The 17,500-nt window shown below is 43.5% G+C and overlaps 1 protein-coding gene across 1 annotated transcript in view; it reads right to left on the bottom strand.

The window, feature by feature from the left end:
• LOC126569301 (uncharacterized) overlaps positions 1-17,500 on the bottom strand; it is a 170,072-nt gene that overhangs the window by 64,976 nt on the left and 87,596 nt on the right. Inside the window, exon 6 of the mRNA XM_050226282.1 lies at positions 6,687-7,485. Coding sequence (XP_050082239.1) covers positions 6,687-7,485 — 799 coding nt within the window. The remainder of the gene's footprint in view (positions 1-6,686; positions 7,486-17,500) is intronic.

Below are 17,500 nucleotides of genomic sequence, written 5' to 3'. Positions count from 1 at the left end.
TCTATTTGCGCTACTTGAAGGGGCTGTTGGTTTGGCATTTTCTGTCCAAACAAAGAACGAGAGAGACAGTTTGAGGGGCGAGCGAAAAGGTGTTGCTTGCAAAGGTAGCAAGCAAGGTGAACACTTGCCTAACTAAGGAACAAACCGTAATATGCTTCCCATTACGATCGGTTTTATCGGGAAGCACCTAAACATGTCCAACCGGGGAGGTGGCAATGGCAATATCGTGCAACGAAGGACAAATGAAATGGCTCTCCCCATCCAGACCAGTCAACCAAGGATTATTCTATAGGAGCTGCCTCGCTGGAGTGTCCGGTAGGGAATTTTCCGGAAGCATCTTCGGGTCTTCGCGCAATACATTCGCAGATAGTTTGTTCTGCTTTTTGGTGGCCATACCACGCTATTCTACACCGCGTCCAATATATTCTCAGACAACTTCAATCGTCTATATTTTTTTTGAAGGTGGACCATTCTTTTTTAACAGAGCGTTTTTTTTATAAGGAATCTTATAGTTATCAATGAAAAAATATGTTTCAGAATTTATCACTCTCACCTTTTTTACGAACTTCAATCGCTTCTCAAGTCCAATGAACGTGCACGGACGACTTTCACAGCCATTTCATCCTATTTTTTTGGTATTGTTGCTTTCAACTGAATCAAACTGTACAATTTATGTTCGTTTAGTTTCAATAATTGTATGATCAAACGAAAAAGTCCAGTGCGTTAAAATATGGGGAACTGGGAGGCCATTCATTCTTCTCTACAACTCTGGTTAAATTGTTCCTGCAGCTGTTTTGAACCAAATGCGGGCGCTCCTTGCAGGAACACATCATTGTCGTCCCCGTGTAATCTTTCCAAGCGAGGTATAGCCACTTCCACTAAAACATCTGTTTTAAACATCATTCAAAGATAGAGCGCTTCCCAATAATCACCCAAACCCTCACACGATAGGCGTGTTTTGAAAACCTGGGGATATTCTTTTGGTTATCTGTATCTTTATTGTTTCTGGGCCACAAGCTATCGTTTTGGATATTACAACTTTGCACTAGTGGAATAGCATTTCATCTGAGAACGCAAGTCTCGTCAAGCGTGCCGCGATAGAAGAATTTACAGATTTTTTGAGTGATTAGTGAAGAATCGAAGAACAAAGTTGAAATCAAATATATTGGACACGTTGTAAATAGTCAGCAGCAACGAGGACACGCGCACAACCGGTAAATGTTTTTGATTGTTCGCTCGTTCACTGACTACAGTTTGTCCGTACTCCGCCATCTTTAAAACGTCATAACCAGCTCCAATTACCCCCGCCTGAAGGTTCCTGCGAGGGGTGTTGTGCTAATTCCCCCCCCCCCCCCCCCGGGACCATGGCCATCGCGCACTTCATCCAATGAGCCGGATCGTAATGGATAAGCAATCGATTCTGCTCGATTGCTCGATCGTCTTCTTTGAAACACCACGACCACCTCAACATTCATGGAATGGGATGGCATGGTGCTACGCTAAACTCAGGCATTGACACGCGCGAGATGGAATCTGAAGACCGTCCCTTCCCCTTTCCCCTCTCCGACCGAAGGAATCCGGCTCCCGGCTCCCTGACAATTTCATTGCGAATGCTTGCCTGGCACCGCACGCCTCCCGCAGTTCGAGAGCCGCGCCGCAGCTGCTGGAAAAACAATTTTCCGCTTTGATTGAGTTCGCAAAGAGGCAGCCGCTTTCCACTTTCCAAATTACAAACTTTCGCTTCTGCTTCGGTAGCAGAACGTTTTTCTCTCGTGGCGTTCCTCCAGGCAGCTCCGATGGCGGAGCGTAGCAATGTCGCGCGCCCAGCTTGTCTAAATATTGCCAGGACAAACAAGCGGCGCGCACTGCTGGGCTATGCTAACCGTTAGGCAGCGCGGCAGATTAAGCGACGAAATTCGTACCTAGCAAATCAGGCCGTTGCGGACACAGTGACAGTTGTCGCCATCGCCACGACATCCACGACGGAGTGACAAGGCCACGGTGGAGGAGGAGAAGGAGGTAGAGTGATCTGTGGGCTTCCTGGTCTGCTGGTGGTGAGGTAAGCGTGCAGTGATCCGGAAAACATCGTGGAAAATTGACTTTCTTCCTTCCCTCCTCCGGTTGCGTTGAGTTTGTGGCCGCTGGCCGATCGATCCACCGAAACGGAACCCAGCGTCGGGAGAAACCCGACGCAATCGATTGACGGAGAGGCGTTCGAGAGGCGATGCTTGAATTGAATTAAATCTTGCGCTGGTGCTATCTCCGCGTTAGCACGCCGTATCGGAGCGGAGCACCCGGCGTAAGATGTATCGAGGCGTTTTCCGGTTTCGCTGCGTAAGGAAGGGGAGGAGGCAGAGGCAGAGGAAGAGGAAGGTTGTCAACCGGAAAATGGTTGCGGTAAAATTTGATGAAGGACCTCGGCGTGTCGCATCCCAACGGGCTGGAAGTGTCGGCAAGGGTGGCAGTGAAGGTGGTGCGACGGTGGATTCCCGAGAAAAAGTCAATCCTTGGCCAGCTTCAACGGAATCGAACACCAACATCGGCCGTTCGATCGATCGATCGAGCGTATTGATTTGCTGATTGATTTTCGCACTCGCACAACGAGGGTGGGAGGGAGGTTGATTCGCCGAAATGGTTTGCGACGTCATTTAATTAAGCGACGGTCGGCGACCTAATGGTATGGTTAAGGGATCGTTTCGTTCGGTCGTCTGCATGGCCAGCAATGGGCTCATATTGCTTTTTTCGGAAAAGTGGAATATTGCGCCGTGATGAGATGGAAGCTAATAAGCGGTTTTGGATAAGAGTTGCTATCGCTGTGCGAGCGAGGATATCATTTTTAGCTTCAGCTTCGGCATGGCATTTGTAGTAGCAATCAGTGGTTGTCGATCAGATGGGGAAATCAATCGTTATTGCGGTATCAAATGATTGTCGTTGAAATGAACATATGATTTATGCTAGATATCATTTCGCGTTTGCTAATTTTCTCATACGCACTTGTACAGCTAGTCTACAAAACTTAAAAACCCAATTTATTCGTCGGTATTTCAGAATCATACAGATGTGGAAACATCCTCTGTATCTCAAAATGCATATGCTTGATTGTCTTCTTTGAGATAAAGAAAAAGTTTACAACCAGTGGCAATCTGTTGGTCAATCTTGGTGGATTGTTTCAAATCTGGATGTTTAGAATCGTTTGTTTCTTTAACTCAACAGTTTGTGGGTACAAATAACCGTAAGAACACGTTTTTGCATCGACTTTCTTCTCTTTATATTTACGATTCCTCTGTTAAGAACCTTGGTTTCCTGGCTAATTCTGCAAAAGTCCATCTCTATTAAAAGCATCCTGATAAATTTATCAGGAAAAGGACCTTAAACTTGCTTGGGATTCTTGGTTGATAAGTAGGATTATTGCAGGCCTAGTATCAGTAGAAATCCTTCTAATCGTATGTTTCTGTTGTACATATGCAAGCATCCTTCGTGCTTCGTCAATACTTTGTTTGACGTCTTTTGAAGACTCGCTTTTGTTTGATCGTTTTGATTTGATGCTGCAGGCACATACATAACCATACTCTTCATACTAGTGCGTTGTATAGAGTGTAAGAGTAGCTGATTCGCTTACATTGTTCTAAATAACCTAATCCAACACTAAGAACGTTCACTCATCAATCCGATCAACTGTTGCACGATCACACTATCGTCCATTTCTAAGAATTGGTCAATGAAGTACCTTCCTATGCTGGATTTTTAATAAAAAGATGTGAAATGAATGAAAATATTTCCTCTTCTTTCATCTACTACAATTTGCTATCAAATTAGAAGAGATACAGAGCTGATATCGGATTCATAAGCTTTCTCTAGAAATATGAGTGATTTTACCATGAATTATTTATATGCAAATCCGTCAAATATCCAATTTCTCTGCCCCTTTCGTGCCGTGGCATAAGTTTGCAATCCGATTCCAACGCGAAACGCATTACGATTGGTTATCGATTTCTGTAACCAAAGTTGTACGGCTCGGCTCAAAAAGATTTCCGTTGCTGTCGCAACGCGCCCCCGGATTGTGTATTCAGGATAACAAGAAAACTTTGATAATACACAGCATCTATTGATACTAACAATAGCTTTTGCTGTATTTCAGGCCGGATAAACACCGAGGAAAGAGCGACGAGCGTTTCTACTCTGCATATTGATTTTGCAGTGATTTGCCTAGGCTGAGGGTTTCGGGGGGAAAAAATACGATGGAAATTCTATCAATTGATGTTATCAATCAGCTCATATTCCCATTTACTGGAAAGCCCTACAGTCAGTCAATCGATGTCAGCCGGCGAGTGGTAACCGGATACGGCCCATTGCTGCTCCACAGGCTTACAGGCTCTAGTAACAGCCACTGCGTGTCCTGTGTTGTTCCTGCTGCCTACAGCTGTTGTTGAAGCGACACAGAAGCGAGGAAAAACAGCGAAGAACAACAAGGGTGGGTGGGTACCCGGGGAAACATACGATTGTCGACCACCCACTCGCCACCCCGTGGAATCCACCCTTAGTTGCGAATTGTCAACGAGGCAAATGGGAACTCGCGCAGCGTCAAAAAGGCTTCGTGTTTATACTGTTAGGGTAGGGGCGCTAGCGCTTGTTTCCTCGCAAGCATTACATACAGCTTCGTCTTGGCATTCAAGCATTTCATCGAAATCGAAAATGTTGATTCCGTGCTTCCGAGAGAGAGAAAGCGAATAAAAAAAAACCTATTTGTTGCGATGAAGCGGTCATAGAAACACTATTGCACGAGAACATTGCAAGATGGTGGCCAGGAATAGCTCAGTCTGGTCCACTAGCAGCAGCAGCAGTCACGCGAGCGAAAACATCTTTGCAAACGAACGGCGCGATCGTCGTCTTTGAGTTGCGGAATCGAAAACATGTAACGCTATAAACGGATATTTTGCCATCGTCGGGCAGCACCATAGTGGCACGAAGCGGGATAGTTCAATGGCCACACGCAGAGTCTGATCGGGTCATCCACACCCACCACCGAGCGCAAGTGCTCGGTACAAATGATATTGCGAGAAAATAGCCAAAAATACTTCCATTGCCGACGAACAAATATAGTTTTTGGGCACAATGGATGGCAAACGGAGGGGCACCGCCGTGGCGCTTCCCATTTGTGCTCAGAAACTCAGAAGGAGGTTGAGAGATTCATGATGCAGCATAGGGGGGGAGAGCAGGGCAACAGCTTATCGGCCCATTGTCTGGTGGTCCTGGCGAGAGTCCTGGCAAGACGTCGAGGAGGTCGGAGCTCGCCGGAGCGGAGTCGGAGCACTTTTCGAGTGGTTTAGGAGTTGGTGCACCCCGATCCGGTTTGCTGATGGCCGTACCACTAGACCGAATGGTGCGGCATAAAATATTACTTAAATCGAATGGATATGCTAATGCGTTGCATTCGATGAAAATCGAATCCTTTTGCTGTTGTGGCGCCTAGACCCACACAAACACCCCAAAGTGCATCATGGTGGAGGCGGAGATTGAAATTTCTATTTTAACTCCGGCGAGCGCAACGGAGCATTCTGTTATTGCGAATGGGTATTTATTGAGATTAAAAAATGCTTTCCAATAACCGGTGGTTGCAGTTGCATGAAACTTTCCGGAGGGTTTTATCAATATATAGAAAGGGCTCTATGAATGGTTTAGATCCCAGGAGTGGTCGGTAACAGACACACAGTAACAATGGAGGAATCAAAATAAGATGTCTGGTACCCTAGTTACTAATGTGACAATGGTTATTGGAACACAATTTTAGGAATTTTAAAACTAGTTTTAAACAACATAAACTCTTTAAACAGCGCCGCAAGAATGAAACCATAACATGAATCATTGAAAAAACTGGCAAAACTGGGCAAAATATCTCTAAAACCTTTCAGTTACAAGTTTCAAGCCAAAACGTTCCTTGGTACACTTTCTACTTCTCTTTTTGGAAACAAGGCTGATGTGTTCTAATTATGCTTATAGTTTTTTTTCAAACAAGTAATTGCATAATTTTATCTAGTGAATTTCAATACCATTCAGATCAATTATTTGGGATGATAATTAAAGTCCCAGCTTGCTTGAGTTGTGGACAGCTCTTTCACGATTTTTTTCTGGTTTTAATAATGAAAAATATCCTACTTTAGGCATTTTTAGTGATTTATAACCTGAGAAAATGGGTATGTTTTTGATACTTTATCGTATGTGTACTCTATGCTACATTCATGATTATTTAACCATTTCAATTCCTATTACAAACTCCTGAAAGTATGCAATTTTACCGGATACCTGGCGCCTCCATCATGGGATCTTGAGCAACGGAGCTACATCGGCGACCGGAAACCAGTTTTGAAATTGGCTTTACCTATCTGACTCATTGGCACTAACTGGGCTTTGGTGGGAATAAGCAGCCATGCACCTCCAAATTATGTGATGAAGTGGCCTGCGGCCCACTGACTGGCTGTTGCTTTCCTCTGCTCCACGCATGCTAATATGAGTTTGAGGCCCCTGATCTAGATCACTCATTTAAGCGGCAATTTTAACATTTGAATTACAGATTCTTACTACTAGAAATGACCACTGGCAGTATACAAAAAATATGGTTACTGACTTTAGTCACAAATTCATGTACAGAAGCACAAATAGCGGACATCATAAATTTCTGTAAACCTTACCTGTTTTGCTGTAGATGTAGTTGGCCCGCTGTACATGCCGCGTGATCGCCTCAATGCTCGTCTCGTCCGAACCCATCTTCTGGAAGAAGGTATGATCTGCCTGCAGATACAACATACAGGTGCTCTTCCGATCGTACATCGTGTTGGCGAATGACTTTTGCTGCTGCTGCTGCTGTTGCTGCTGCTGATGCAGTTGCTGCTGCTGCTGTTGATGCTGATGGTGATCGTGCAGATCGTTGCGGACGTTCAGATTGATATTGCCATTGATCATGACATCGGTCGGATCACTAATCGGTACGTTCTTGCGCGTGGAACCATTTTTCGTGATGATCTCGACGTAGTGGTCCTTGTTGTGGCTGGTACTCGAGCTACTCGAGCCCGTCAAATTGACCGTCGCACGCGTCCAGGGAAACTGCTCAGCTCCACCACCAACACCACCACCGGCGATCATACCACCACCGGTGATGATGGTGCTTCCACTACCGTGCGGATTGTAGGTGTTGAAAAGGAAGTGCTTCTTGCGATTGTTCTGCGTGGGGATGGCAGACGGTGGATTCATCGATGGAGGTGGCCCAAAACCACCACTACCACCACCGGTACCACCGATAATGCCACGGTTAACCGTTCGATTGATAGTGGTCCGCGTGGGGAAGCCATTGTTGCTGGGTGCACCACCACCAGTACCACCGATCGTACCGCTGCTACCCAGCGTTTTCCCGTGGCTTCGCACTATTGTGTAATCGTTGTTGTACGGCACCTCGAGGTCAAGCGGTAACGAGGGATTTCGACTCTCCTGGATCTGAAATGAAAACAAAAAAAAAAAGAAACGTGAAGTGAATCAGAACACAAAACGTAAAGCGTAACAGTGACAGGGATCTAATTAGGACGGACTTGACTCGAGTGGCTTAATACATGAGACCACTTGGAGTCTACAGTGCTTGTTTCCTGCCCTTTTTGTTGTAACAAGCGGCACAAGGCAGGGCAACTCTTTCGGATGGGCCAACAAGATAATGGAAAGATATTGGCCCCGGGTACCATCATGCGAACCAGCATGTTGCTTGTCTTGGAAACTCGATAGCATAAATCCAGCGCACGGGACCGGGCCGGACCGAGCCGGTAACATGAGTTGCCTCTAATCTCTAAAGAATGATGATTTTCAAGCATGCCAATTAATTAACGCGATTAGTAGCTCGCTCGGAACAATAGCCTAACCATAAGGCAGGGCGGGGGGAAGTGAACTGAACGACTCCGACCGAGTCTTGCATTCTTGCCTCAAGACCTCATCAACCGATCGTGTGGTGTGCGTGCTGGGCAGAAGTATTTCTTAGCGTAGAGAGACTAGCAGACAGATAGGTTGCTGCTTTAAAAACAGACTTTACAAGGAGGAAAAAAGGACGGTAAATTTGGTAAAACTCTTGCTCCTCCGGCACGGACATGCGCTTCAGTTGTTACCAAGACCATCTCCTACCGAGTCCATCGTCTTCATCGTCCGATCTTATCCTAGGGCAGTGTGGTCTATCTGATGTAATGAACCAACCCATTTTAATGCTACTTGCTGGCCATGGTAATCCGCAATGGGGATGGTATGGGGTCACCGCTTCGAGCTGAATGGCGAAATGTTCTTTCCAATCAATGGATAGTTTGCCGGAAACGAAGGCATCGGATCGGCCCCGGATCGGAGGGACCGACAACACGGCGCTCATTAATGGCACCGAGGGGAGTTGAAGCTGAAAAGAAGGGGCACAAGGCAAGGCAGCAAAAAAAAAAAAGGGAGTCGGATTCATCGATGGCCATCCTGGAAGGCCCCGGACACCACCGAGTGCGAGTAATGCAATCTGGTCGATGAAGTTGAAACCCCCCGTTCGAGCTACTCAGCAAATAGCATCGATTCATCTCCCCCGAGAGAGAGAGAATTGAGTCATTGAAATGTAAATACGTTTTCCACTTCCGGTCGGCTCTTACGAACCCTTTCGGGCCAGGGGGGGGTTTTCACCACACCGTCCAGCCAGACCGTCTAGCACGGTGGCCGTTCTGCTATTGTCCTGCTTGTCCAGGCATCTCGTTCCCGTTCCATCCTTTCGCATCAATCCCCTGCCATGTCACCGGTGGCTTCCGGTGCCCACCATGCCCTTCATTCCGTTCCCATCCGGAATCTGCACGATCATCGCCCTGCTGCTCGGCGGATGATACGAGGCGCCGGTGAAAGTGGTGCATCTTTGTGTCAACACGGGCGTTGCTCGGTTGGTCGCTCCATCGTCGATGGCCGTCGTCTTTTGCACAATTCGATTTGACATTCATTTCACTTCGGCAACCTCGGCTGAGGTCGCCTTCGCAAATCCCGTTCTGTGCGCTACCTCCCGCTCCCGTTATTGGCAATCTTCTTGGACGGTTTTGAGCACGTCGGCGTCGCACTAGCACTGGCGTAAAGTGGCAACAACAACAACGACGACGACGACGATGGCGACGTCACCGGAACTCACAAACGCCAGCGGAGCGTAAGCTTTGGTAAATAACTAAAAGGCTAAAAGCTTTCCGGTTGTTCTGCGACCTTCTTTCCATCCAAGAAGGCGATGCTCCCGTCCATGGAGGTTCGTGAAGCGTATCGAGCGAACCTTTGGCCTATTGAATGGTTGGACGATTTGAAAAAAAAGGGTCCGAAATAGAAATTCCTTTCCCAGAGTGTTTCGACTCGGCTCGAGTCGCTTCGGCCAGAAGAAGTCGATTACAAGAACTTTCAACACACGCAGCGGCACACATACAAATGCATGTCTGGGGACTTTTCCTTTTCGGGAAACCAAGCATTTCAAAGATGAACTTGTCTAGTTCGCCCGTTTTTGGACAGTGTTCGCCAGTGGAACTGGAAAAAACATACGAAGAACTGGGAACTGGCTAGAACTGGTGTGTGCTAGGTTAGTGTAGCGTTCTACGGGGTTTGCCACCCTCCTCGGAATCGTAATCGTTCGGAAAATGTTCGAAATTTCTCCGTATCCGGTATATAAAAGGGCGATCGCCTGCTAACAAACCTGCCGGGAAAGGGGGGAACCTGAACCCGAAAGCGTAAGGGGCAACGGAATTGCATGCTGCTATTCAATCACGCAGCCAGCAGCAACTTCAAACGATGCTCGATCGACTCGAGACTGAGGGAGCAAATCAATGCTTCTTGCTCAATGGCCAACGGTTCGGTGCAGCTGGAATGGCGGAACTCGAGCGCTTCTTACCGCTGCTTCAATTTCGTATTGATCAAGAAACGCTGCATTCATAACGGGATAGAGTACAATGGCACCCAGGTGCACCTTACTGCACCGTGCCGTCTCGTGCACCAGGTGCGCGGTACTTCCGGGGCCATGATGGTTCCGAAGATCAAAGCTACGTTTTCTTTGGACGATTCTTTTTGAGCAAGATCTGTAGAAAATTCATATCCCGTTTGCCGTTCTCATAGAAAGTCCGTACGCTACGTCTTTTTCAGATTTGGCCGACTTGTTGGACACCGAAGACCGAAGTCACCGATCACCAACCTTTAATATTGGGTTGTTTCATATGTAATTGCGTTTTTTTTAATGATTGTTACTTTGAGCGGTTTCTAGTAAAGCTTCAAGTTTATACTTTTGCCATGTATTAGTGTGTAAGACATTTTGTGACAAAATTGATTGCAAAAATTCCGTTCTGGAGATGATTCGCTCAAAGAATACCAACGTTCAATACGTCCGAGTGAAGGATGAGGTTACTTTGAGTACCTTCAAGGTACCAAAACATTGTTTCATAGTCTGACGTCAAAAACTAGTCAAACTTTATCTAACCATCAACAACAAATGGTCAGAATTTTGATGTAGCAAAGATTTCATATTCCAGCAAGATATTGCTCGACGGCGTACATTTCGTGTCCTTGCCAAAATTTGAAAGAATCTGAGTGAAAACATTTAATGTTCTCAGCATATAGCCCTTGCCTTGCACTATCAGACTGCCATTTGTTTCAATTTTTGTGGAACTCCTTGCATGGTAAAACATTTGATGATGATGACGATATTGAGTTAAGTGCCTGATCGCCACCAATGCCACCACCATGCGATCGCAACACACCGACGGTGCATCAATCCCAACACTAAAGCTGACGCAGCAGACACGCGCCGAATTGCGACAGACGCAACCGCGAGCGACCGGCGAGACATCGATGGCGTATCAATCCCGACACCGACGCGACGGTCTTGCTGACTCCAGATGACACCGGACCCCAACGCACGTGGCGTCACGTGGACAAGAGGTACGAGCTAGCGGCTCGTTCGAAGGCAGTCTTAGTACAAACTTCAGTCTTTAGTCAGGGCTCATGGAGGTAGGATAAGATTTAAGAATAAATTCTTTTTTTAAAACTCGAACCACGAGGTCACTCCCATAATTGGCGCAGTCGGCTAGGCCTTACCCACGTTAATCCAAAGTTCATCAGGTCAATCAAGTGCAAAGTGAAATTGTGCAGTGCTCAAAACGTAGCGCGAAAGACTTTCATAAAATTGTCAAAGATTGTGCTCGACCCGTAGCGCAAGACGTCCGGCAAGGGATTCATCGCGAATTCTAAAACCATCCCTCATCACGAAGGCGATTTGTGGCGGCTTGTTACCGGAAGAACCAAGGACTCAACGGCTGGTTTCAACCTCTCGGGGTAGGGTAAGAAAAAGAACATACCGAAAGGGTAAGAAAATCTAAACCAAGCTAAGCTTCACAAGTGACAGTGTACACTAGATTACGTAACACAAGTTCTAATAACAAGTGCATGCTAGGTTTCAAACCTTTTCCTAAAGTAAAAGGACGCAAGTTCGTGAAAAGCAAAAGCATGGAAAACGTTACAATGCAAACTCTCTACGAGAGCATGCTTAGCATGGAACAGAGGCTGAGGGAGGTGCAACAGGAGAACGTCCAATTGCGGCAACAAAGCACGCATACAGATATTTTCCGCATCCCCGACCCAATCAGGGTTATTCCCAGTTTCGACGGGAATAAAAAACAGCTGAACGCGTGGGTCACCACGGCCAAAAATACACTTGACCTGTTCCGTAATAGAGTGACGCAAGAAGCGATGCAGCTCTATGAACAGACGGTTATTAATAAAATTGAGGGAAAAGCCCGCGATACGATTTGTGCGAATGGTAACCCAACGAACTTTAACGATGTTGTGGAAACCCTTGAAACAATGTATGGTGATAGGTCAGACATGGCTACGTACCAAACGCAGCTATGGTCCCTTAAGATGGATGAATCCATCCACGTGTATTATAAACGCACAAAAGAACTCACTCAGAGTATGAAAACGCTGGCGAGACAGCAACAACTTTATGTAAATCACTGGGAAGCAATCAATCACTTCCTAGAACAAGAATGCCTCGCAGCATTCATTAACGGCTTAAATAAGCAATACTTTGGCTATGCGCAAGCTTCCAAACCAACAGATTTGGAAAATGCATATGCATTCCTATGCAAATTCCAAAATGCGGAAACCGCACAAAAACAAACCAAATACGATAAGACGCAGAGCTTTCAGAATAAACAAAACAATAATTTCAAAAACGTTGGAAAACCAACACAAACTAACCAACACACTCCTCAAGTGTACAAACCAAACAAGCAATCGGACCGATACAAGCCGGTACCGATGGAAATCGATCCATCGCTAAAGACTCGTCAAAGCAAAATTTACAATCATGATGCAGGACAAGTTGAATCACAGAACGATGAAAACGAATCGGAAGAGGAGGAATCAGAAGAGGAGACAAATTTTCAGGTTGCTACCCAACAATGCCCTCCGAGATAAACGCGATAAATGGTTTACCATTTGTCACGATTACATTACCAACCGGAAGTCAGGCAAAACTACTTATAGATAGTGGTTCGAATAAAAATTTCATCTCCCCAAATCTGATTCCTGCACGACTTCAGAAGCCGTGCCACCATATTGAAGTAACTAACAGCAAAGGCAAACATACTGCCACACGCAAGTTCACCACAGAACTTTTTGGGATTAAAAGAAAAATCCATTTTTATCTTTTTAAATTTCACAAGTTCTTTGACGGAATACTGGGATACGAAACCCTCTCAGACATGCAAGCAATGGTGGACGTCGCTAATAACAAGTTAGTTCTTCCACAGAAAACAATCAGTATGAACATCCGCACAATGGGATCACCGGAAATTACAGTCAATCGACACTCAGCGAAGATGGTTAAAATTCCAGTAGATAAACAAAACGGGAATGTCATCCTAAGAAGAGACATAAAAATCGAAAACACAATAATTCCCGCTGGACTTTATGAAGCAAACAACGGATACATTAATGCAGTTGCTTCAAATTTTGGTGACTCCGTAACATTCTCATGGACAAAACCAGCAAAAACCTTTGCCATTAAAGACATAGTCGAAATTAACAATAATACATCTATTGTAGGTCAGCAATCATCATCCATAGCCATCTCAGAATTAGAAGGTCTCATCCGACACGATCATCTTAATCAGGAAGAAAGACAGGCATTATTTAAGGTTCTTGGAAAAAACGTGAGTATATTCCATAAGGACAGTGAGAAACTGTCTTGTACCACAGAAATCCAACACCACATTAAGACCACTGACGAAATTCCAGTACACACAAAGACGTACCGATACCCACAAATACATAAAACAGAAGTGGAAAAACAAATGAATGAGATGCTAACAAACGGCATCATACAGCATTCCGTTTCACCATGGACATCTCCAATTTGGATAGTCCCCAAAAAATCAGATGCCAGCGCCAAGAAAAAATGGCGCATTGTCATAGATTATCGCAAGCTAAACGAAAAAACGATAGACGACAAATTCCCCATCCCACTTATCGAAGAAATTTTAGATAGACTAGGCCGTAGTATGTATTTCACTACATTGGACCTTAAGTCAGGTTTTCACCAAATAGAGGTGCACCCGAAAGATAGACCAAAAACAGCTTTCAGCACTGACAAAGGACATTTCGAATTTGTACGTATGCCCTTTGGCCTAAAAAACGCACCGGCAACATTCCAGCGCGTCATGAACAACATTCTAGGAAATTTGATCGGCACCTGTTGTTTAGTGTACCTAGACGACATAATTGTTTTCGGAAATTCTTTGCAACAACATTTGGACAACCTAAACAAGGTTCTTCAGAAATTATCACAAGCGAACCTCAAGGTACAATTTGACAAATGCGAATTCTTGCAAAAGCAATGTGAATTTTTGGGTCACATAGTAACACAAGACGGTATAAGACCCAACCCGAACAAAATCGAAAAAATTCTCAACTGGCCAACCCCTAAAAACACCACTCAGATTAAAGGATTTTTAGGATTGCTTGGTTACTATAGGAAATTTATTCGCGACTTTGCAAAACTCACAAAACCGTTAACGAAATGCCTTAAAAAGGATACGAAAATTGTACACGACGAAGAATTTTTAAATTGCTTCAAAGAATGTAAACAACTTTTAATTACCGATCCCATTCTTAAATATCCCGATTTCAATAACAAATTCATTTTAGAAACAGATGCAAGCGACTTCGCTTTAGGTGCAGTTTTATCCCAAAAATACGATGATGGGAAAGAACACCCAATTGCATATGCTTCTCGAACATTGAACAGTGCAGAATGCAACTATTCTGCAACAGAGAAAGAATTACTGGCAATTGTATGGGCCACAAAGCATTTCAGACCATACCTTTACGGCGTTCAATTTGAAATACGCACCGACCATAAGCCACTCGTATGGCTTAGACAGAAAAATGACCTAAACAGAAGGCTTTTAAACTGGAAATTAACCCTGGAGGAATTCGAATTCGAAATTAAATACAAAAAAGGAACCCTCAACAGTAACGCAGATGCACTTTCCCGCATACAAAACAATCATGACGTAACAATAATCAATAGCAACATGGAGATTAACACACATTCTTCTGACGACATGACACAACACTCTGCAGACACTGACGATGGCGATTTCATCCCATGTACCGAAAAGCCACTGAACGAATTTAGAAATCAAATAATCCTCAAAATTTCCACTCAAGACAGCATTGAAGCTACTACTATGTTTAGAAAATATCATAGAGTCACTATTAACAAACAAGTATTCAGCCCAGGTGTCCTAATCAATATTCTAAAAGAATATGCATCTACGGAATGCCATAACGGAATACTTTGTGACAAACATACGCTACTAAATTTACAAACCCTCTATAAGAATTTCTTCTCTAGAGCCAAAACATTCAAAATCTTTTGGACAGAAAAACTTTTAGAAGACGTTACAGACGAAATAGAACAAGACGCTATTATCGAAAGGCAACATAATACCAACCATAGAGGAATTAACGAAACTAAACTTCACATTTCCAGAAAGTATTTCTTCCCGGACATGAAAAGCAAAATAACAAAGTTTATCAACATGTGTAAACTCTGCCAAAAGTCTAAGTATGAAAGACGCCCATATAAACAGAAATATGAACTAACAGCAACACCAACAAAGCCGTTGCAAATTGTTCATATGGACATCTTCATAATTAGTAACACCTATTTCCTAACACTTTGTGATAAGTTCTCCCGATTAACATCAGCTATTCCTATAAAAACCCGTAACACAGTGCACATAATCCATGCACTGACCCATTTTTTGGCAAACATAGGAAAACCTTCCCTTCTCGTCATGGATCAAGAAGCTTCTTTTACCTCCACACCTGTGAAAGAATTTCTCGAAGAGAACGACATAGAATATCACTTCACAAGCGTTGGACAGTCCTCTTCCAATGGAACTGTAGAAATTGTTCATAGAACAATTAGAGAACTTCACAACATTATCAGTAACAAAGATTCGACAAAAGACCTGTCAGAGAAAGCAAAGATCAACTTATCTGTTGCTATCTATAACGATTCGATTCACTCTCAAACAAAATTAACCCCAAAGGAATTATTTTTTGGATATAAAAACGAAGATCCAGTCCCCGCAGACCTAGACGAAAGAATAAGACAAAAGGAAGAGTTTTACAAACAGTTCTGCGAGAAACAAAAAGCAAAAAAATTAAAAGACCTAGAAAAATTAAACCAATCTAGAGAAGAACCAGAACAATTTTCAACTGGGGACGTGGCATTCGAGAGGAAAAGGAATAACCTAAAGCATCAAGAAAGATACAGAGAAATTACAGTTCTTGACAACAGGCAAGCCAATGTCATCGACGGAAACGGAAGAAAAATTCATAAAACTAAACTAAAAAGAAAAAGAAAACGATAAAAAATAATTATGATAATAATAATTTACATTATCCCATTTCATCTTATCTTTTTAGGAATAAAAAAAAATGAAGACAGCAGTAATCTTACTATTATTAGCCTTAAGCGGAAAAGTTAGAAACTCGCAACTCAAAATGCAAGATCTAGGCAAAAATCCGGGAATATTCGCCATCAAGTTGGGAACAGCCCGAATCATCGAGAATTACCATCTTGTAATCCATAGTTTCAACATAAGCAAGTATGAGGTAATAGCGAAACAGTACAAAATTATTATCTCCGAGTTAGACGAAAAATTAGAAACGATCAGAAACCATTCAGACACTACGCAAGAGTCAAACAATCAATTATCGGATATAGGAAATATCCTGAGGCACAAGTATGATCAAATCTATTCATTGTTACAAAATTTTAAACCGATAGTTAGAAAATCTAAAAGATCCATTGACATCCTAGGATCAGTTATAAAAACAATCACAGGGAACCTGGACCATAACGATTATGTAGAAATAACGGATAAACTAAATGTACTGCGACATTCCACTAACAAGCTAATAACAGGAAACAACAGACAAGTAATTATCAACGAAAGTTTTGAACAGCGCATAAACAACATAACACAAGCGGCAAGAAGTCAGGCGAAAGAAATTCACGATTTCATCCGGCAAGCTGGATTTTACTCTAACGATCTAAGCGCACTTCAGCAAAAACTCCACCTGCACAACGTCATCTTCAGCCTCGATAATGTGAGGGAACAATTGACCACAATCTTCGAATCAGTACAGCTAGCCAAACTCGGAATAACTTCTAAAGCACTACTTTTTCCAAAGGAATTGGACTTTATCATACACATACTTTTGGAAGAAGGGCTCAACATAACGAGTTACGACCAAGCGTATGAACATCTAGAACCAGTAGCAATCCACCACGATAATCAATTACAACTACTGATAAAAGTTCCAAATTTTCGGAATGGAAGCTACCATATGTTAAGGATGGAACCAATTCCAATCAACCATTCAATTATACACATACAGTCTAAATATGTCGTTACCAGCAAACTAGAAACATATTTAATTGACAAATTCAACTCGATCGAAGGAGAATACATTATTAAGCTCACCAATTTACGGAATGTCACCAACAACGAATGCGAACATCAATTACTTCGTACCAACCAGAGTAAATGTGTGTTCATGCAACACAATAACAACATGGAAGTCACATACATAGAGAACTACGGTACACTCATTAAAAATGCTCGATCAGCAACGTTTGACAATACTTGTGGATACGAAAAGAAAAACATTACCGGTACATTCTTTGTAAATTTCAAAAATTGTTCAATCTTCATCAACGGGCTTAAATATTCGGAAAAAGAAATGCAGACAATAGCAAACCCGGACATCATACCAATATCCACGATACGAGTATCAGAAACAACACTGGAGTTAAACGAAATTCAGAACCTAACCAAATTGCATATAAATAACAGAGATAAAATCAGATACATTGAAAAAATGAATCATCGCATCACCACGCACCATATCA

This window comes from Anopheles aquasalis, chromosome 2, assembly GCF_943734665.1.
Source record: "Anopheles aquasalis chromosome 2, idAnoAquaMG_Q_19, whole genome shotgun sequence".
NCBI classification, from domain to species: Eukaryota; Metazoa; Arthropoda; class Insecta; order Diptera; family Culicidae; genus Anopheles; species Anopheles aquasalis.
The sequence above is the reverse complement of the archived record's forward strand: the minus strand, read 5'-3'. Positions and strand labels throughout refer to the sequence as shown.